The sequence below is a fragment of the Salvia splendens genome, chromosome 20 (genome assembly GCF_004379255.2).
Source record: "Salvia splendens isolate huo1 chromosome 20, SspV2, whole genome shotgun sequence".
NCBI lineage: Eukaryota > Viridiplantae > Streptophyta > Magnoliopsida > Lamiales > Lamiaceae > Salvia > Salvia splendens.
Genome location: NC_056051.1, coordinates 1,951,056 through 1,973,574, shown reverse-complemented (window position 1 = coordinate 1,973,574; position 22,519 = coordinate 1,951,056). Strand labels below are relative to the sequence as shown.

The window sequence follows — 22,519 nt, the reverse complement described above, 5'->3', positions numbered from 1 at the left end:
CTTCATCTCTCTACCTTTTTCATTTTCCACTTTATTCTCCCTTTACTTACCTCACCTAACACAATTTTCTTAATCTCCGTGCCGAAAAAAATGCTTCCATTACTATGGAACGGAGGGATTACTATTAATTATTCTAATATCCACGTGTACGTCCTCAATCAATGCTGCATGTTGCACCGTCCAAAATTTCCTACACACAAGGTTAATTTTACGAGAAGTAGAACCACAAAAATGGCTCATAGACTTGCCGTTTGTACGTATCATCTATCATGTACGCGATCTTTAAAATTTTAAAATATTATTTGCTGATCTGAATTTTGATGTTTGCATGTTTTTGGTCTTTTTACATTTTTTTCAATTTTTTTTGAGCTGAAATGTCCTATAAGTCATGACATTTTTATACTCTCTCTTTCTCTCTTTTGCATTAAAATATATTAATTTTCTACATTTTATTAGTACTATTTTAGTACTAATATATTTATTTTGTATTATAAATTGAGTCTTTAATATCCTTTATTTTTTACTTTGATTCATTATGTGTAATAGTATTATAAATGTGTTAAAACGTGCTTAGTCAAATTTAGATTATCGTGCCAGGAACAATTATTTATTTATGAAAATATTAATTTAAAAAACTCATCTAAAAGGGGGAAATTATAGCCAGCTGAAATTGTTACAACTAATATTATCTCTCTCGGAACCGACATTTTTGAACGTCCATATTCATATATCTATAGCTTATTGGTAAATTATTGGTATATTAGTTTACAAAGATTTGTAGAAATATCATTGTCTGTTTTATTATATAGACACAATTGTGAGGGCAAACAATTCCCATATTGGAGAATGAACAAAAGTTGCAAGCATATATAAAGGGCTACCCCAACTCCATTAGTATGAGGCATTTTGGAGATTATCCCAAGAGCAAAACCGTGAAGGCTTTGCCCAAAGCGGATTCAATTCCATTAGTATGAGGCCCTATCCCATTACACTGGAGAACAAGAGTTGCAAGTAGAGTTGTCAACTGGGCCGGGCTAGCCCAGCTCGGCCCAGGCCCGACGAGGCCCGAGGGTGTTGAGGCCCAGCTTGGCCCAGGACCAGGGTCTGAAACGAGCTGTGCCGGGCCGGGCTTATTTTCATATATCTCAACCCAGCCCAGCCCAGACCCACTTGGTCAGTGGGCCGAGCTGGGCCGGGCCGAGCTGGGTTGGGCCGGTCTGAGTTAGAATCTCTCTTCCACTCTCTTTATCACACGCACACGAACTCACGAAACGGGATACTGAAAAGGGATGAGTTTGATTATGGCTGAAGCCGACGGAGGAGGGGACGCGAAAGCACTGTTAAGCTCTTCCATCCCTTCCGGAAAGGACACCGTCTGGTTTGATGTCTCGTCTCTCTTACAGCGCCTGCCACAGTCCGTTCCTCTCCATATCTCTTTCTCAATTGCGATCACTATATTTATAAATTGGACTAACAGGGTTGCCCCAGCCTTACTCCGTTTAATACATTCGCTGATTTCTTAATGTATGTAGTTAATTCTTTTCAATTGCTGTATGGATTCCCGTTTTCCGGTGTAAACGATGTATTTTCTTAGGGAATATTTCTATGTATGTATGTTTTTCCGATGCAGCAAAACTAAGCTGGAGTTTCCATAGGGAATACAATTACATGTATTTATAGGAGTGGGTTGAAGCTGGGCTGGGCTGGGCTGGGCCTGGGCTCGGGCTGGGCTGGGCTGGGCCTGGGCTGCTAGCGGGCCTGGTCCTGGGCCGGTCCTGGGTTTACAAATAGGCCCAAATAGAGCCCGTTACACTCAACAAGCCCAGCCCGAGCCCGTTCCATTTCTCTAACGAGCCGGGCCTGGGCCGGCCCATATCGGGCCTGGGCCGAGCTGGGCTGGGCCAGCCCAGCCCAGTTGACAACTCTAGTTGCAAGCATATATAAAGGGTTACTTCAATTCCATTAGTACGAGGCCCTATCCAAGAGCAAAACTGTGAAGGCTTAGCCCAAAGTGGACAATATCATAATAATTTGGAGTTCTTGCATGCTTTCTAGCATACTTACTATATTACTTACTGACAGCGCAACTTTCAACATATGATTCCTTCAGACATATAGTCAACGACTTATTAAGGTAAATTATTACAGAAATTAATACATAAATCTACCATACTACAAAACTGAAGCAAACAAAAACGAAAGCGACGATGATAATATACACAAACAAGAAACATCACAGCTAAAAACAGGGCATAATTAATCATTTATAGACAACTTCGTTTTTGCGCCTTTGGAAAATTAAGTATGCAGTCTTAGCCATGTTTACGCTTTGCCGCAGCATAGCGATGGATCAACACAAGCGCGTTGCTGGTGACCTGCTTACAATCCATGACCCTTTTCATCACAGAAATCTTCACATCTCCAGCCATAAAAGGCGCCGAGAATCCGTCGAGGCACGTCTGCTGGAAGGTCATCGCAGCCCCGATCCACGACTCGACGTTGCTCTGGTGCCAGCTCAGCTTCTCCGACCCGATCCTGCCGAGCTCCTTCGCGGAGAGGCTGAGCTGGTCGACCGCGCCGGCCATGTTGTCGGCACAGTCTTGGATGGCACGGCGCTCCATTGGCTTCAGGCCTCTTACGAGAGCCGCCTTGGAGACGAAGTCCGAGCTGGATTGGGCGCGCGACAGGCCTACCGAGAGGGCGGCCCGGGCGAGCTGCTTGGGGCTTTTTTGGACGGCTTTGGAGAAGGCGGAGAGGGATTGGATGCAGAGGGAGGGGTAGTGAGTGGCGCGGCATTCGGCTTCGATGAAGCCGGTGGCGGCGTTAGGGTTTGGAGTTGAGGCGGCGGCGGAGAGGAGGAAGTGTGAGGAAAATAGGAGCGCTAATAGAATCTTGGTTTTTGACATTTTGTTACTATTGTTTTGTGTTTTGATAGTGAGACATGTGTTAGCTTGCTTTTTATAGAGGCGTATTTGATTTAATTGGTGGAAGTAAATTATAGTATAGCCAGTAAAATTTTGAACATTGCACTAAATTCGAAGTTTTGAAGATACCTTACTAAGAAGGAAGGGTTATTTAATTATGGGAATATGTTTATAAAATATTAGTGTGGTTACTTGGATTCATGTGATTTTGGCACTCTTGTTTGGTAGTAATCCATTGGGTGAGTGGGGAAGTTTCCTTGTTACTATTATGCCTCGTGGTGGTTGGGAGACCTCGTCAGCAATTAGATAGAGATGTAGTAATATTAAAATAAATTTATGGTGTCAATTATGAGAGGCTTCGACCTTAATGAGTGCCCAATTATGAAGTGTTACAGTATCTTAGTAATGGAGTACTCCCGCCGTTCGCCATTTAAAGAGTAATTTTGATTTTGTACGAGTTTTAAGAAATTGTTTGATTTTGTAAAGAAAAGTAAAGAGAGAAAGTGAGTAGAATGTAGGACCCATTTAAAGTATTAGTTTTATACTCCATCCGTCCACAAAAAATAGGGCACTTCAATTTTCTGTACTCGTTTTGAAAAAATAAAAAATAAATAGTTAAAATGGAGGGAAGAAAAGTAAGAAAGAAAGTAATATAGACAAGAGACTTCTCTACATTATTATCTCTCATACTTTACTTTTTCTCCACTTTTCAAAACAAGTGTAGAAAATAAAAGTGCCTTATTTTTGGTGGAGGGGGGAGTATTAGATTGTGAGTGTAAAACGTTGGTGGGACGTGAGATCCACGTATTAAAAGTGACATAAAGTAAATAATTCTATAAATCGTGGACAAATCAAAATGGCAAATGGGTTTTTTAAAATAAATGAGTAGGAGGCACTTGCTGACGGTTTCTCATCGATCTTTCTGTCAAAATTTAACCCGGATATTAAGGAATACCCACGGGTTATGTAATATGTTGTAGTTTTTTTGCTTTGGCACGTGGCCACCATAATTACAATTAAGGACTATTATTAGTGTAGTGAGTGATTAAGATATGTTATTTGGATTTGAATTTAATCAGAGTTTAATTCAATTTAGTTAAAGATAGCTTAAATAGTAGTATGACTCAGTTCAACTTCACTATGAGTTCTATTCTGATCTAACATAACTCTATAAATATGTGACTAGACGTGAAACAAAAACTCCTATTGATAAGTTTCATATTCGCAATTTTTGAGATCCTCCTATTGATAATATTCAAAATTTTGTTTTATTTTAAAGTAAAGTTATGTCACTCTTCTAGTCTAGTCCTTGAATTATTCGATAAGTTTTGTCCATACAAAAATCGAATAAGAGTTTGGGAAACAAATCGGAAAAATTTGCAGTGAAATACAATGATCCTCAAATTAATTGATACATCATTATCCTCAAGTAGTAAAATTGAGATATTATATACTCCATATATGTGTGAGTTGGTCTAGATCACCTCTTAACTTACATATTGCGCATAATTATAGAGCGCCGAACATTAATATTACAATTAGTTAGTCTAAAGACGTTATCTACTAGTCTCTACTGTGCAATAAAATAATAAAGAAAAACAATAATAGATGTTCAATTAGTTTATGAAAATAATCGTGTGATGTAGTGTGGTGTTCAATTAGTTTATCTTAGGAGAATAATAGTGTGATTTAAACACATATGAAAAGTGAGACATTTTTATGATCGACACTTTACAGTTGTACTCTTACTTTAATATTAGCGATATTTTATTCAAATTGGTGAGCACATATACATTGAAGCACAAACTCTAAAATTACAGTTCAACATACACCATTCATTTATTTCTAGGATAATTTTGTATATAAATCGAGACTTTTTTGTTGTCCTACGATAATCTCATAACTTTTTCAAATATAAGTATGAAATTATAAATTTTAATTATTTTCAATAAAAAAAGTTTATATAATAAATTAAATATGATATGACAATTAAATCACGTCATTTTAGATATATTAATATAAAACTCAACATATAATGAATTTTTTTGTTATTATAATATGTATTTGATTTTGTCATGTTAGTTTCAATTTTGAGAAAAACTTAAGAGTTACGATTTTATATTTCAGTTTTAAAAGTCACGAAATTCGACCAAATGTCAGCGAAAGTTATTATTTAAATGACAGTTATTCCTTCGCTTTTCATATTTTTCTGGTTCTTGTTTACAAATTATTTACTTTTAATAATTTTAACTTATTTACCAATAAAAAATTAAAAATTTATTACAAACTATAGAATTGAAATAAAAAAAATAACACAATTGAAACAAATGAAAATTTATATAATTAGATCCTAAAATAAAAAAGGTAAAACTAGGCAATAATTGTTTTGTTTAAATGAAAAATATGGATGCAAATAAAAAATAAAATTCAAATTCAAATTTTTTGAATTATAAAAAAAACCGAAATGAACATCACATAACGGAGCTCCGGTTGCTCAGCACCTGCAAAATGTGTGGCGCCGGCGGCCAATACGTCCGGTTGGCCTTAAATATAATGAAGAAGAAAAGGCAAAGCATCTTTTCCTTCCCCGATATAATCAATCCCTTTCGATAAAAACGTACTCATCTACCTACGTCACGTCGAATAAAATGACGTAGTCCACTCAACAACTTCATCTCTGTATTACTCTCTGTTTTGCTCTGTTCTGTTCATTCTCAACTAATTGAAAACGAAGCTGGAGAGATGAATTTTAAGTGTACATCTCTGGGGTTAGTGACGCTATGGTGTTTGTTGTGGCCGATTGTGAGCCAGCCACCGATGCCGGATGGATTCTGGTACGGCGAGGCAGCGGAGGAGGAGAAGGTGTTGATCGAAGCGTTTTTCGACCCGGTTTGCCCCGACAGCCGCGATTCGTGGCCGCCGCTTAAGCAGGTCGTTCACGAGTTCGCCTCTCGCGTTAGGCTCGTCGTCCACACCTTTCCTTTGCCGTAAGTAATTAAATCTTCTCAATTCATTTTCAATCAGATCATAAATTTGTTTGGCTTGTAAAGTTTCTTGCACAGTTTTGTGTTGTGTATGTAATAAGGGATGCCAATGTAGCCCGTAACCCGTGGACTGACCCGAATAGTCCGCCAAATTTATAGGGTTATGGATGGAAATTTCTAACCAGATAAAATCAAAACCCGATTAAAACCAAAAATGAGAATGGTTTTAATGTATTTGTGAAAAGTTAGCTTTCTGTATAGTTGATTACAATTATATGACAATTTTTAAAATCGTTAATTTCAAAATATTGAAGCGGATATTTATGTTATGATAACTAGGTTAATACAAATAAGTAATGAAGTTGGACCACTTACCCGTTTCAAAAATTAATCTGGCCAAAGAAAATCACAATACAAAGTTATAAATATAAATTATTTCCTTCTTCCCAAAATTTCCTGCGATCGCACCACTATCGCCGCCCCAGCCCCGGTTCCTTCTTCAAAACAAGCCTTACATTTCAGACGACCACGATCGCTTTGTATGCCTTCTCTCATTGCTCTTCTCTAACTTATTCATATAATGTTGAAAATTGCTGCCGCGCTTTTTCCTAAACCCTAGGTGTATGTTTTCAATTTCAGACAATTTGATTGAGTTCAATCTTTTACTGTTACTTCTGCAAAATATACACTATGAGAGATCCCAACAATCGAACGTTAGAAGCCATGATCGTCTATGTGAGAAGAGAAAGAATGTGAGAAGAGAAAGAAATAAAAGAGTTATTGTGGGTGATGACCCTAATACTTCCTCAATTCTATACACTATGAGGGATCCCAATAACCGTGGTGGTGAGATGAAAAGAACGAAGGTGAATGATGTAACAAACATCTCTGAAAAATTGAACAACCGTGATACGAGCATGCAGCGCGAGGACGAAGAGGAGCCGACGGACAACGCAGGGGAGCCGGAGCCCGTGGAGGCAGACGCGCAGCATCAGACGAAGAAGCCGGCAGCACAGTCCACACGAACGTTGAGGCCGAGGGACCGCATCAAGCCTCCACGGAAGTTCGCAAGCTAGTCGTCAAGCCGACGGATTTTTCCTTATTTTTTCTTATTCTTATTTTTGGTTTATTTTCGTTAACTTTAGAAATCCCTTTATTATTTTAATTGTTGTTGGGTCGGGCAAAGTATAAGCCCCGTTCGGGTTTTCTTAGTTGGTTCTTTCCCGAACGTATTAGGATTAGGTCGAACCAACCCTAGGGTTTAGTATAAATAGAGCCTTCGGTCATCTTTGATCCATATATGAAATTATTAAACATTGGCTCAATTGACTTGTGCATCAAGAAACTCTACAAACGCTGCCGACGAGACGCAATCTCGCGCTCAGCATCCTTCATCGGGAATCATCGCCGACCCAAACCTATTGGGCGCTCGACGATTTCGGATCCGTTTCTTGTTCGTGGACGAATCGATTCTATTAAGGGACTCATCCCTTAACAACTGGTGTCTTTCATTGTGTACTCAACATGGAGAACGTCGACGATCGCGCTCCGCCAGCCGGCCTCCTCACTGGCGGCAACGCTCAAATTTTGATCGGCGACTCCTCGCGCCGTGTTCCGACGGTCAACCGCGCGGGGGATGGCGCCCCACGCATACCTCGGCGTGAATCGCCGGACGGCGGCAATCCCAGCGACGCCATGTCGCTAGGGTTTGAGAAGATTTTGGCTCGCTTTGATGATTTTGAATTAAGGTTGGGAATATTGGAGACGAGCCGCAGTATCGAACCGGATCCACCGTATGCTTCGGACGATCCGGACATCAACGACTGTCGACGTGATGGTGGTCCGCCAGACGACGATCTCCCCTGGACCTTCAACCACGGCCGGCGGGACCGTGGTGGGGACATCCGTCGCCGGCGTGGGGCGATCCGCGAGTCGCTAAATCGCGGGGGGCGTGCACCGCAGTTCGACCAAGGGGGCGCTCCTTGTCGCATGCGGACAGAGGCTCCGCGACGTACTAATTGGGATAGACCAGTCGATCGGTTCCCACGGGACCGCGATAGGGATATTCGGGGCTATCGGCACCCCACGGCATGGGATCCGCCAGTCGCTCGTTATGATAATCACATGGCGAGAAACGAGCGACCAAAAGATCTGACCATGAAGGCACCCCGGTTTGATGGTTCTGATGCCACAAATTGGATTTCTCGGGTGGAGTATTATTTCGATCACCTGCATATGCCAGACTCGGAACGTCTTCATTATGTGGTTATGCTGTTTCAACCTCCGGCTGCGGAATGGATTTTTAATTATCGGGAGAACAATCCTATGGTGACGTGGCTCGAATTCTTGGAGGATGTGCGCCACAGGTTTGACCCTCAGAGTTTTCGTAACAGCATCGGACCTCTATCGAAGTTGGTTCAGACAGGGTCAGTAACCGAGTACCATGATGCTTTCGAGCGCTACCTGAACAGGGTGAAAGGCCTTTTTGACGAGGCATTAATTCCCATATTTATAACCGGCCTTAAAGAACCGATCCAGGAAAAGGTGGAATTACAACAGCCGGACTCGTTGGCCGAGGCTATGGCTTTGGCTTTGCGCCTCGGCGCATCTCACGAGGACCGTTATCAGTCGTCCGGCCGCGGCAAGTGGTCCAACAGGGACTCTAGATTTTCGGCGCCCGCCGGGCAATCATCTTCGGGCCATACCGATTCGGCAGGGAAGGAGCCCGCGAAACCGGTCTTCAAACCTATCAGGGTCTCCAACGCAGAGAAGGCGGAGCGTTCACGGAAGGGCATGTGCTATCACTGCCCGGAAAAGTGGGTACCCGGACATGTGTGCAAGCAGAAAATGTTGTCATACATCGGCGAGGATGAGGCTGACCTTCCGAACGACGAGTCAGAGGGTAGTGAGGGAGGCGATACTATTATTACAGCCGATTTATCACATCTCCATGCTCTGGCAGGCGGGCCTAAAGGTAGACCGTTCAACGTAATGGGTTCGATCGCGCAAACAGTAGTGAGCATTCTAATTGATACGGGGAGCACTCACGATTTCTTACATCCGCGAGTGGCGAACAAACTTCAATTAGCCCTATCGCCTATTCGGCCGTTTAGGGTGTACGTGGGCAATGTAGCGTCTTTAATATGCTCACACATAGCCCGTCGAACCAAGTTGTGTATCCAGGGCATCGACTTCCTCATTGATCTACACATTATGGAGATTCACGGCCCCGATATTGTGTTAGGGATGGAATGGCTAGAGTCGTTGGGCAAGATATCAGCTGACTTCGTGGGCAAAACTCTAGAGTTCAGTCGGGAGGGAGTCCGCCTATCACTGCGGGGCGTCCTACCGTCTCCGCGCCGCATATCCTTACAGTCATTGGCGTCATTAACAGCGGGCTCGTCGACCCATGAGTTTTACGAGCTTGTCCAAATTGAGGCGGCAAGCGACGAGGTCACGCATGGAGCAGAGGAAACATTCCCTCCGGATATCCCTCCGGAAATCCACCAAATCTTAGAAGGGTTTCGGTCAGTGTTCTCCCTACCGACGGGCATGCCGCCACACCGGGAATTTGACCACCGCATCCATTTGTTACCAAACGCGAAGCCAGTCAATGTTCGCCCGTACCGCTACCCCTACTTCCAAAAAAATGAGATTGAAAGGCAGGTCAAGGACATGCTCGAGCAGGGAATTATACAACGAAGCCACAGTCCGTTCTCTTCCCCGGTCCTGCTCATACGGAAAAAGGACGGGACGTTCAGATTTTGCATCGATTACAGAGCCTTGAACGTGGCCACTATCCCGGACCAGTTTCTGATCCCGACAGCGGACTAATTGTTTGACGAGTTAGGCCGCGCGAAGTTTTTCACTAAATTAGACCTTCGTTCAGGCTACCACCAGATACGGATGCATGACGCGGATATCTTCAAAACGGCTTTCCGGACGCACGACGGGCATTTCGAATTCTTGGTTATGCCGTTTGGTCTTACAAACGCCCCATCCACCTTTCAGGCCGCGATGAATTCTATTTTTCGGCCATTATTACGGAGGTGTGTGATTGTGTTCTTTGATGACATCCTGGTTTACAGTCCTACCTTGGAGGACCATGGTTCGCATTTGGCAGAAGTGTTGACGTTATTGCAGAAACACGAGTTCTTTGTGAAGCTGTCCAAATGCTCTTTTTGCGGGACGACGGTGGAATACTTGGGTCACTTGGTGTCTGACGGGGTCCTTAAGGCCGATCCTGCAAAGATAGTGGCCATGTCGGCGTGGCCGGTTCCAAAAACGGTCAAGCAGCTACGGGGATTTTTGGGTTTGACAGGTTATTATCGGAGGTTCGTGGCCAACTATGCCATGATAGCAGCCCCACTCACTGATCTCCTTAAAAAGGAAGCGTTTTCTTGGTCCGGGGACGCGGACACGGCTTTCGCAGCATTGAAAGCCGCGATGACTTCAGCGCCGGTTCTCAGCTTGCCGGATTTTGATAAACCATTCTGCATTGAGACAGACGCATCCGACGTGGGCATTGGAGCGGTGTTGATCCAGGACAAGCACCCAATTGCATATTTCAGCAAGAAATTGGGCCCACGTAGACGCGTGGCATCAACCTATCACAAGGAGCTATACGCTATTGTGGAGGCAGTTCAGAAGTGGCGTCAGTATCTCTTAGGGCGAGAATTTGTTATACGGAGCGATCAGAAAAGTTTGAAGGATCTTTTACAACAGGTGGTACAGACCCCGGATCAACATCTTTATGTGCGGAAGCTAATGGGTTATCGCTTCACAATTGAGTATAAGACTGGACGCTCAAACAGAGCAGCAGATGCTCTCTCTCGGCGGGACGACTCAGCCGGTATTCCAGCCGATGGCGGATCAGACGGCGTGCCCGACGCTCGGAACACCGTCGAACAGCTGGATGCGTCGGCCACGGCCGGTTTTTTCGCGATAGTAGCCCCGATCCCCGATATAGTAGACCGACTTCGCCAAGAAGCAACTCAGCTTCCCGACATCCGCGACTTGGTCGCCCAGATTGCCGCGGGAAAGGCACCGCCACATCTCTCGGTCGCCGACGGCCTTGTTTATTTCAAGCGTCGGATCCTGCTCAGTCCCGATTCAAAACTTAAGCGGCTGTTATTGCAGGAACATCACTGTACACCGATAGCGGGTCATCCCGGCCATGAGCGGACTTTCCGCCTCCTATCAGCGGGCTTTTATTGGCCACGGATGCGCGCGGAAGTCAAGAAATTTGTGGAATCCTGCATCGTTTGCCAATCGACCAAGTACTCCACCCAAAAGCCGGCAGGACTACTCCAACCCCTGCCGATTCCCTCGCAAGTTTGGGAAGACGTTTCCATGGACTTCATCACGGGTCTTCCGCCTTCGAGGGGGTACACGGCCATCATGGTGGTGGTCGACCGCCTTTCAAAATATGCTCATTTCTCCCCGTTACCAACTCGATTTGACGCATTGCGGGTGGCGCATTTATTCATCAACTCGGTAGTCCGTCATCATGGGTTCCCAAAGACGTTGGTCTCCGATAGGGATCCGGTTTTCTTGAACGCCACTTGGGGAGAAATGCTTCGCCTCAGCGGCACTAAGCTCCATTTCTCTACGGCCTATCATCCACAATCGGACGGCCAGACCGAGGTTCGTAACCGTGGTCTCGAACAGTATCTGCGTGCTTTCGCGTCGGATCGGCCTTCGAGATGGTGTAACTTGTTGCCTTGGGCCGAGCTTTCATTAAATTGCTTTCACAATGCCGCACTGGGTATGTCCCCCTTCAAGGCACTTTACGGCAGGGAACCACCATTATTAGTGGCCTTCCAACCGTCGGCCGCCACACCTCCGAAGGTGGCAGAATTGATCCAGCAACGAGGCGCCCTTCTCCGAGAGCTGCGCGACAATTTGGCGCGTGCCCAGCAGCGGATGCGAGACTCCGCCAACAAGCATCGCCGACACGTCGAATTTGAGGTAGGGGATCTCGTGTGGCTGAAACTCCAGCCGTATCGCCAACATTCGGTGGCCAAGCCGCTTTCTGCCAAGTTGGCCAAGCGGTACTATGGCCCATTTGAGGTCGTGGAGCAAGTAGGGCCGGTTGAATACCGGCTGCGTCTCCCGGAGGGCAGTCGCATACACGACGTGTTCCACGTCAGCCTTCTGCGAGAATTTGTGGCGGGAGAGGGATCAATGCAGCATGTGCCGCTTCCAAATGACTTTGTAGGTGGCCGCCCAGTCGTGTATCCGGTCGAGTTTTTGGAATCACAGATAATGTGGCACGAGGGTCACGCGGTTGAGCACGTTTTGGTGCGATGGTCGGATGGGACGGATTCTCCGTCATGGGAACCTTTGGAGATGATTCGCAGACGGTTCCCAAATCTTCACCTTGAGGTCAAGGAGCCCGTTAAGCCCGGGGGGGTTGATACGAGCATGCAGCGCGAGGACGAAGAGGAGCCGACGGACAACGCAGGGGAGCCGGAGCCCGTGGAGGCAGACGCGCAGCATCAGACGAAGAAGCCGGCAGCACAGTCCACACGAACGTTGAGGCCGAGGGACCGCATCAAGCCTCCACGGAAGTTCGCAAGCTAGTCGTCAAGCCGACGGATTTTTCCTTATTTTTTCTTATTCTTATTTTTGGTTTATTTTCGTTAACTTTAGAAATCCCTTTATTATTTTAATTGTTGTTGGGTCGGGCAAAGTATAAGCCCCGTTCGGGTTTTCTTAGTTGGTTCTTTCCCGAACGTATTAGGATTAGGTCGAACCAACCCTAGGGTTTAGTATAAATAGAGCCTTCGGTCATCTTTGATCCATATATGAAATTATTAAACATTGGCTCAATTGACTTGTGCATCAAGAAACTCTACAAACGCTGCCGACGAGACGCAATCTCGCGCTCAGCATCCTTCATCGGGAATCATCGCCGACCCAAACCTATTGGGCGCTCGACGATTTCGGATCCGTTTCTTGTTCGTGGGCGAATCGATTCTATTAAGGGACTCATCCCTTAACAAACCACCAGACCGTGATACTTCAAATTTGAATACTCAATCATTTGTGAATATAATTTATCACTTCCCTTGATATGTCCCATTGTATATTTGATTGTTGTGTAGGTAGTAAATGCTCTAGAGTTTGAATGTCACGCGGGTTGCATAACAAGTCACCCGAACAATCACATACACTTAGAGAATGACATGACCCTCCATTTGGTTGTTCAGGAGTTAAAGAACACCACCCCACCAACTATGTTATGTGATGCCATTCAGGCTGTGATCGGTCCTTCTCTGAATCGAGAAGCTTTCAGTTCTTGGAAAGGTACGATCTCTCGTGGTGCACCTATTTTTTCGTTTGTCTACAACTTTTGTACTCCCTCTGTTCCTTGTTAATAGAGGCATTTCTTTTCGGCACAGAGTTTAATAATAGTGTGTTAAATGGATGGTGAGAAGAGTAAGAGAGATGAAGAGAGAAAAAAGTAAAAATGAGAATTACATTTTGCCAAAAGTAGAAATGAATCAATTAACTAGGAACTTTCCAAAATAGAAAAATGACCCTATTAATATGGAACGGAAGGAGTATCTCTTATCCCTTAATCTTCATGTTTCGCTGTATCAGAATCATTTGAAGCAATAATGAGAGTCTGATTAAGGTGTAGTTGAGAAAATTCTCTCTTTTCACTAATTGAACACATCAAATGCCGTTTGTTGATGGACCTGAACTGAGAATTTTAGCGTTGGTAGACCTGGACTTGAGACTTTTAGCATTGGGTAGTAACCACTTTATCACATTACTAACACTCTACACATGTACATTCTTGTTATTATTTAGATTCATCTTTAAATTATCTATATTTGTATTGCATAACTATAAAAAATGTTATGTTCGTCATATAATAATTTTTGGTTTCTCAAGTAGAATCTCTACTATACTAGTTGTATTTGTTTTTTGATAGTCTACTCGTCTACTATTTAATAGAAAGTTAATGAGGTGTAAGTGTTGTTGGATAAAATTGGGAAAATTCACGAGTCATTGACAGGCAGTACTCTAACTATTACAATCGAAGAGCAATACAAATACAAGTGAAATGGAAATTACAAGGAAAATAGAAAATAACCGTACTAACTAAAAGTCGAGTCGAGGAAAGCCCTCTTTTCGCAAGACAAATTACGCCCCGGCTAGTGCTCACGGATTGGCGTAGTGTCCCCAAAGATAAAACGACTTCGTCCTACTGGGTAGAAGCACCTCAAACCCACAAGGCACCGACGAACTTTTGGAATTTCGTGAAAAATGAACGATGCTCCTAAAGTGGCTATATGAGAATGAGAGAACTAGTTTAGAGAGGAAATGGAGATGTTGTGATGTTGATGTTATGAATTTCTCCTTCAACCTCCACACATATATATAGGCTTAGGAAAGGATGAAGTGGTGATCATTTTGGATTTTTCTTGTTTCAAGTAGCTTCCAAATTGATCCTTAAAACTTAAGTGGTCATTTTGGATTTTACCTCTTTCAAGTAGCTTCCAACTTGATCACCAACTTGATCCTTGAGTGATCATTTTGGATTTTACTTCTTCCAAGTAGTTTCCGATTAACTACTATACGAGGATTTGTGGAATTATTAAGACGATCAATTATGTATTCCCAAACCTCTATTACGACAATCCAAATTATTGTTTTATCAGTTATCCGTTCATCTATTATTCACAAAATTTATTTCTTTTATATGTACTAATTTCTATTTATGCATGTTCCTAATTACTCCATCCGTTCTATAAAAGATATCTCACTTTCCTTTTTAGTTTGTCCCATTAAAGATATCACATTTCCATTTTTGTAAAAAGTTCTCTTTCACATTAATATAAATATTATATTTTCTCTTTCCACTTAACACACAAAACAATACTCCCTTCATCCCACGAGAATATGCACTCTTTCCTTTTTAATTCGTCCCACAAGAATATACACTTTCTAATTTTGTAAAGTCTTTTCTCTCTAATGAGATGAGACACATTCTCCACTAACAATACGTTAATTACTTTTTTTCTCTACATCTCTTTTACTTTACCAATTTTACATTAAAACTCGTGTCGAACTCAAAGTGCATATTCTTTAGGAGTACCTCCTAAAATCTCATGCCGTCCTACAAGTGTGACATCTTTTGTGGGAAGGAGGGAGTAGTTATATTAACCATTCTCACTAAATTATTATCAACGATCGATTATGTATTCCAAAAACCACCAATAGGAATAGTATAAGCTATAATAAATGAATTATGGGAAAGAAATATAAGTTGTAATAACTTAATATTTTTTAATTAAATCACTCAACCTTGCGACCTAACATACATCTTAAGTTCGGTTGGTTTTACGAAGAGCTTCACTAGAAAAAATAACATTAATTATCTAACATTTATTTATTTATTTATATGTAGTATGTTCCTTCGATCATATTACATATGCTTCAAAACATGACTTACTTTCAGATGACTAACTACCTTTTTTGGATCGAAAACATTGATAAGAGGACACGGTCTCCATAGCATGCACATGGGCATCATAAAACAAAAACTAGTTGAAATTCATGTCATATTTGGACTGTCCGTTTGGATAAAAAAGCCCAAAATTCCTCTCCGTCTCGGCGCCGGGCTTCAAATTTTCATCAAACAGAGCAAATATGTAGGTCTCTATAGGCCCAGGATGTCTCGGTGTCCCATTATCCACAACACCAAGCAAATTCTCATTAAAAGTTTTCGCATTAACCAAGTTTGCCGATGGGCCACCGCTTGAGGGATGTCCCATCTCCGTCACCACTACTTTCGGCCCTGCCCGACCGCCCCTACTCCCTGCTTTCTTTTCGGATGTACGGTTATGCATACCACCGGTCGTATGTAGCGAAGGATTGACCATCCTGTCAATCGCCGCATAGACAGCATCGACCATCGCATAGTAAAGATTGGCGTAATAGACTCCGTTTATCTGAACACAAAAACTTTAGTGAGGTCGATCGATCTGTTGGTAAATTCTTTTTTAATTAGGGTTACTTGATCCTGTATGATTTACTAATTAGACGATTAAATACTCTAGCTAGTGTATCATAGAAACATATTTTTTAAAATTATTTGAATATTTTTGGATACGGATAAAATTATGATTTAATTAATAACGTAAGTTTGAAAAATTATGACACAATAGTTTAACATTTCCTTCAAATAAATAATTTGCATGTATGGGGCAACCACGGTATCCCTTTAATGTATACTCCCTCCATCCATATAAATAAGTTAATTAGAAATGATATGAGTTTTAATTCACAATTGAAAAGCTAAAAGAAAAAAAAAGTAATTAAAATAGTGTAGTAGATAGTGCGACTCGTAAATGAAAATTAAAAGACAAGGAGAAAATGTTTCTATATCCTTATGGACTATTTTTATGAGACGAAAGTAAAAGGAAATTCAACTTATTTCTATAAGACAGAGAGAGTAATTAATTAACAATCCTTATTAAAATCTGAGCCAAGACTATTTTATATAAGTGGGCCACTCACGTGGGAAAGATTTAATAGATCTTAACATGCCTCTGCACGTGTGGATCAGAATGAACATCGGATTTCCACACGTGGGATAGACAAGACAAGAGATAAGAGATCAGATCCATCATCGAGTGGGGGCTAGAAAGAACATAGGACTTCTACACGTGGGGTAGACAGAACAAGAGATCAGATATATCAAATTATCCACTATGAGACCATACTAAAAATAGAACACTCACACTCTTAAAAGGCTTCATTAGGTGGAGGATATATATTAAAAAATTATATAAATAAGACATGATCATCACCAAGTCGATATATGACAAGATTTAAGAGATTTTAACACTATCTCTTACCTGAATCCCATGACCCGGCTCCAATAGCGCGTATCCGAGATCGATCTGCCCCTTACTATCGACATAGGCAAAGTAAGGATACACATTCACCATGAAAGGCGCGCCGGTGTCCATCATGAACGCCAAAATCGGCCTCAGGTACGGCGCCACGTCGTCACGGAAAGCGCCGTCCTCCGGCGGAAACGACTTGCTGAGGGTGCTCATGCTGACGGTGGTGGAGACCTTGACCTGGCCATCGCGTCGGGCGCTGAAGATGGCTCTATAGACGTTGCACATCGCGGGGAAGACGAAGCGCGCGTAGCGTGACGTGGCGGCGTCGGCGGGGCTGACCTCGTTGCCGACGGAGATGGACTTGAGATTGACGTCGGGGTAGCGGAGGACGTGGTCGCGGACCCAGGCATTGGCGTTGTTGGCATCGTTTGCCAGGCGCTCGATGAATTGGTTGGTGATGGCCACTGTGAGCTCGATGCCGGAGCCGCGGAGGGCGTCGAGGATTGCGCATTTTTTTGATGTTGTGGCGCTTGTAGAGGCTCACCACTTGCGCCGGCGAGAGGAGGTTGTTGCCATTTCTTCCGTAGCAAACTCCAACCTCGGCAACTGCATTGTTGTTGTCCTTGTGTTCAATAGTATGTTTGAATGAGTAAAGATGGTTTTCAAGAAAGATTCATTCCTTCTCTTTTTTTCATTGATAAATTATTATTATTCCCTCTTCTTCTTTCCACAAAAAGAGTCTCATTTGTGGACAACACGAGTTTTAATTAGAAATTGATAAATTAAGAAAGATGGGGAGAAAAAGTGGATAAATGTAAGAGAGATGGGGAGAAAAAAGTAGGTAAAGTAAAGAGGGATGAGAAAAAGTGAAATTAATTTTTCATTTTTATAAATAAGACTATTTTTTTTGTGGACATCTTAAAATGAAAAATAAAACTATTTTTCGTATACAGCAATTCTAAAGAATTGAGACATTTGACTTCAAAGCGTTAATTACTTTCACTAGGTTATAAGGTCAACACATGCATACAAGAGAACTTCAATTCTATGCACAATAAAGATAAGAGTTTAAAAATATTTCATACCGTTATATGGAACACTCAACAACAATATTCAAATCTTAAATATAAATTTAAAATTTAATTTATTTTTTTTTACTACTATCTCCATTCATAAAAAAAGTTTTGGTGTGGATGTTACTGAGTTTTAATGTAAAATTTGTAAAATACAGAAGATGGAAAAATAGTTATTGAAGTATTATTTGTTGAGAATTAGTCATAATTTTATTAGAGGAAAAACCTTATTATAAATAGATAGAAATTGATTTTGGTGAATGACCCAAAATATAAAAACAAGACTATTTTCGTAGACCCAGGTACTTATAGGAGTATAATGAATCTGTTAAAAAATTTAAAATTAAATTAACATAGAAGAAATTAAAATACAAGAAAGAATAGCTATATGTAGCATAGTGTTTCGATAAATATATATGCATAAGAATAATTATTTAAAGATGAAACGAAGGAAATGAGATGCAAATTGACCTGTGAAATCGAGAGAGAGAGAGTTACAAGCAGCCCGAAGATGAGAATTGCAAAGAAGTGATTTGATTTAGTAGCCATGGAGAAAGGAGAGCTCCAAATAAGATGGAATTGTGCAAGTTAATTATATCCTTATAGCCACTTCATTATTTATAGAGGTTAATTTGAGTGCTAATAAATGAGCCAATTATATTTTCTCTGTTTGCCGTCAACATTTTCTTGCTAATATAATCTTTCAACTTGCGCAATATATTGATAGAATATTAACGTTATGAAAAATTAATAACTACAAAGTGGAGAAAGAGAATGAAAATGATAAAAGATCATGGAATTGTGTAGAATGGAACTGGAGACTCAAATTTCAATTCTGCTATGTGGTATCACAAAAAATATATGGAATTAAAATTAAATTATAATTTCAAATTTACCAAATTTACAATTGGAAATCCACAACTTTAATTCATTTCTCAGGTCAAAATGAAGAAAACACGGAACCTAACATTATATTGATCTTGTATGAGAAATTATGGATTCAGATATAATCACATCATTTTTAAAGTGAAACTTAACACTGTATATACTTCATCTGTCCCCAAAGAGTATGAACTATTTCATTTTTCGTCTCTAATTTTAAAAAATTCAAACAACATACTACCCCTACACATCATTTTATTTACAACTTACACAATTACCATTAACGCTTATGCCATCATAATAATGTGGACTCTACTCTACACTAACATTATTTTCACTACATTTTCTCTACATTCACCAAAATTAATTTCCTCTTATTTATTATTTATTTTTTAAGGAATTTCCTCTTATTTATTAAGACTTGAACTCACGCTAAACCCAAAATTCATACTTTTTTGGGACGAAGGGAGTATAAGAGGTCTATTGCACTAAAATAAATTCTCTCTAACAAGTCTTCATGAATTCCAAAGATAACAATTTTCCACATTATCATGTCCACCTTTAGTGCTTGGAGCACTTTGGCCACAAAAAGAAATTTCAAGACATCTTCACTTGATGTGCATCTTCCTTCGAGCCTGGCCTTCCACCGATTACATGCCATTTCCAACCTATAATTCCCTTGGTCCTAACTTAGTGCACAATTTTAAAATTAGACAATCCCCCCTAAATCAACAAACTTAGGCCAATTATTTCTGATTTTCGCAACGAAGATTTTCGGCTAAACAAAGCTAAGAAGACTCTTGCATGTCCGGTTGATTTTACTTTATTACATGTCTTTCAAAATTTAAACAAAAAATCTATGAAATTTCAATTCTCTAATTATTCTATAGACAAAGATCCGGCTAAATCAAAGCTTAGAAATCTTTTACATAAGTATATTAATTAAAACAATGTTCATTTATCCGAAATACTCCCCCGGTCCTACAATAAGAGTCATATTTTGTATGTCTCATAATAAGAGTCTCATTTCACTTTTACCATAAATGGTAAATAAGACTCACCTTCCACCAACTTATTCCTCTCACATTTTATTATAAAACTAGTATATATATATATATATATATATATATATATAAGTGAGACATATATTCCACTAACTTATTCAATTTACATTTCTTTATATTTCTTAAAACCCGTGCTATAACCAAATATGACTCATATTGTGGGACGGAAGGAGTTAGAGCATCCCCATCCATGCTCTTGTCAAAGAGCATGGAAGTGGGTCCGGAGCCACTTTTATTTATTTTTTACTCCCTACTCTTTGGCAAGAGCACAACACCCACATTCATGCTACTCCGCAATAGCATGCTCAAGGGTCCCACCATTCCATTATTCAATTTAAATACTTCAATTACTAAAAACATTTCCACAATATTAAAATGCATTAAAAATACCCGATACCATTAAAAATTACTAAAAATTAAAATTTACATAATTAAAATCCTAAAAATTAAAAGTTACATAATTAAAATCCTAAAAATTGAGATTGAGAGAGTTGGTTGGTAGTGTCATTTTTTGTGTTTGAAATGAGAGTATTTATAGATTAAAGTATGAATTTTGGGGTAACAATAATGAAAAATAAATTAAAAGTGTGAAAAAATGGATATATTTTATTAGGAAGTGGGAAAATATATATTTTTTAAATCTGAATTTTTTCAGATTTTTCAATTTTTTTAAAATAATAATAATAATAAATGATAAACCAACGGTCAACTAGAGCATGCCACGTCGGCTACTAGTGCTCTTGTCGTTGGCACGGACGTGCTCTATGCATCGAGCAGGGCCATGCCGTCAGCAAGAGCATAGCGGCGAGCAGAGTCTGTTCTTGCCGACGGCATGGACGCCGTCCTTGCGCAAGAGCACCCATGGGCATGCTCTTATAACATGATTTGTTGTAATGTCATATTGGATTTTGTTACATTAGTTTTGATTTTGATCTTGATCATGCTGGTCTAATTGCAAATTGCAAAACTGCTTTTTATATTTCAGTTTCAATAGTTATGAAATTGACAAAAATTCAAAAAAAATTGTGATTTAAATAACAATAAAATCTTCGTCTTTGTCTCACGGTTTCATAAGTGTGAGTTTACTAGTTTTGTAACTTCCGAATTCTAACTTGAATTTTTTTTTGAATAATTACTACTCCTACATAATTTAAATTGTGTATTACATGTAATCATATATTGATATATGTCTCAAGTGTTTTTCAATGTAAGTAAATTATACACATAAGTCTTGTGCAAACTTTCTACTTCTTTTTGCAATGTGAATAGTACAAAATAAATTTTGTAGATTATTATTTGAATTTCGTTTATAATGACTCGTCTACTAAGTTAAGAACCCGTTTAGTGGCCTGTCTTTATTTACTTTTGTGTCAACCACTAAATGTTGAAGTTGATGGATTTGGTGGTGATATTTAATTTTCCAACACTAGACATCTTCCAAGAAGATACATAGTAGTAACATTTATTTTATTATATGTCAACCCATATAATATTTTTTGCATGTACGCGTGCTCCATCTAATACTGAATCAACATTATTAAAAATAGTTTATCAAAGGTGGGTGTGATAGAAAAGGATGAAAATGTCAAAATAGTGACGAAATATGCTACAATTATGAAAGGTTTTGAAGCCATATACACGACCATGTTTTACCTATATTCAAATTCAACATATTTAAATATATTTAATTTACAAGAACCGTGGTACCATGAAAACATGTAACCACAGAAGGTCGACTACCGCAAAAAATATGTAAAACATGGGAGTAACAATTTTTCGAGATTAGATATCATAAAGTCAATATTTTATTAGATGCCGTTTATGTTTTCCCTTACAAATGATGGTCTCTGTTTACTTTTGTGTCAATCCCCAAAATGTTGAAGTTGATGGACATAATGGTGACAAATTTCCAACACTATGTAAAATAAAATAAAATTGGCCAATTGTGAAGACCCGTTACAAGAAGATACATAATGCATTAGATTTTTGTATGTGATCCATTATTAATAAAGGTGGGTCTAATAGAAAGAGATTGAAAATTTGAGAATAGTATCGAAACATATGATACAAATGCGAGGTTTTGAAGCCATATATAGTATATATACTCCTCTTTTTCATGGCATTAATTTTAATGCATAATTAATAAAACAAGAAACGAATAGAAAGAAAAAAATTATTAGAGTATGCTAGTTGGGAATGAGACCCACCTTATTAGAGAAAGAATCAAACATAGAAACGAACTATTTTTATGTGACAGACCAAAATAGAAAGAATCTTTATTTTTGTTCAACGGATTTTACCAGACGGCATAACCTTTAAAATATTTAATTTACACACACATGACTGCATGTAACATGCACAGTTTTGGCAGCGATACATTATACACACTACCTTGAGAAAAAATGTGAACATCATAAAAATTACAAAAATGTTCTGAAAATTGCATGGAAATAAAATTGAATGTAAGTTGCGAATAATAAACTCGTTGTTTCCTATGAGACAAAACAAGCCTTTCCAGACAGCTGATGATATATGAACTCTTGCATTCAATAATTAATACACTGTGTAACTATAATTAAGGGTGATTGATTTTTTGGTTATAATTGGTGTCTAATATTACAGAAGTATCGATTTTTTTTTCATAAGTGGCTTTTCGGGTCTAGTTAAATGGCAATTCATCTCCTAGTTCATTTTTATAAGCTGAAATCTATCATCGGTATGAAA

The 22,519-nt window shown here is 40.0% G+C and overlaps 3 protein-coding genes across 4 annotated transcripts; 1 reads left to right on the top strand and 2 right to left on the bottom strand.

Moving 5' to 3' along the window:
* Nucleotides 1–2,101: 2,101 nt before the first annotated feature.
* On the bottom strand, nt 2,102–2,949 carry LOC121781821 (21 kDa protein-like). Its single transcript, XM_042179522.1, has one exon. It carries the CDS (start codon nt 2,904–2,906, stop codon nt 2,313–2,315), a length of 594 nt encoding a protein of 197 aa, XP_042035456.1. The 5' UTR covers nt 2,907–2,949; the 3' UTR covers nt 2,102–2,312.
* A 4,483-nt stretch (nt 2,950–7,432) lies between these two features.
* LOC121782726 lies at nt 7,433–9,742 on the top strand. Its single transcript, XM_042180676.1, has one exon. The coding sequence runs from the start codon at nt 7,433–7,435 to the stop codon at nt 9,740–9,742; it is 2,310 nt and encodes a 769-aa protein (XP_042036610.1).
* A 5,557-nt stretch (nt 9,743–15,299) lies between these two features.
* Nucleotides 15,300–18,427, bottom strand: LOC121780953 (glucan endo-1,3-beta-glucosidase GV-like). Of its 2 annotated transcripts, XM_042178618.1 has the most exons (3): nt 18,321–18,427; nt 16,786–17,382; nt 15,300–15,876 (listed from the first exon to the last, which is right to left on the bottom strand). In XM_042178618.1, the coding sequence occupies exons 2-3, from the start codon at nt 17,059–17,061 to the stop codon at nt 15,469–15,471; spliced, it is 684 nt and encodes a 227-aa protein (XP_042034552.1). In that variant the 5' UTR covers nt 17,062–17,382; nt 18,321–18,427; the 3' UTR covers nt 15,300–15,468. The 2 variants fall into 2 exon arrangements, with proteins under 2 accessions (XP_042034552.1, XP_042034553.1); XM_042178619.1 differs by having other exon boundaries at nt 16,786–18,420.
* Nucleotides 18,428–22,519: the final 4,092 nt, after the last annotated feature.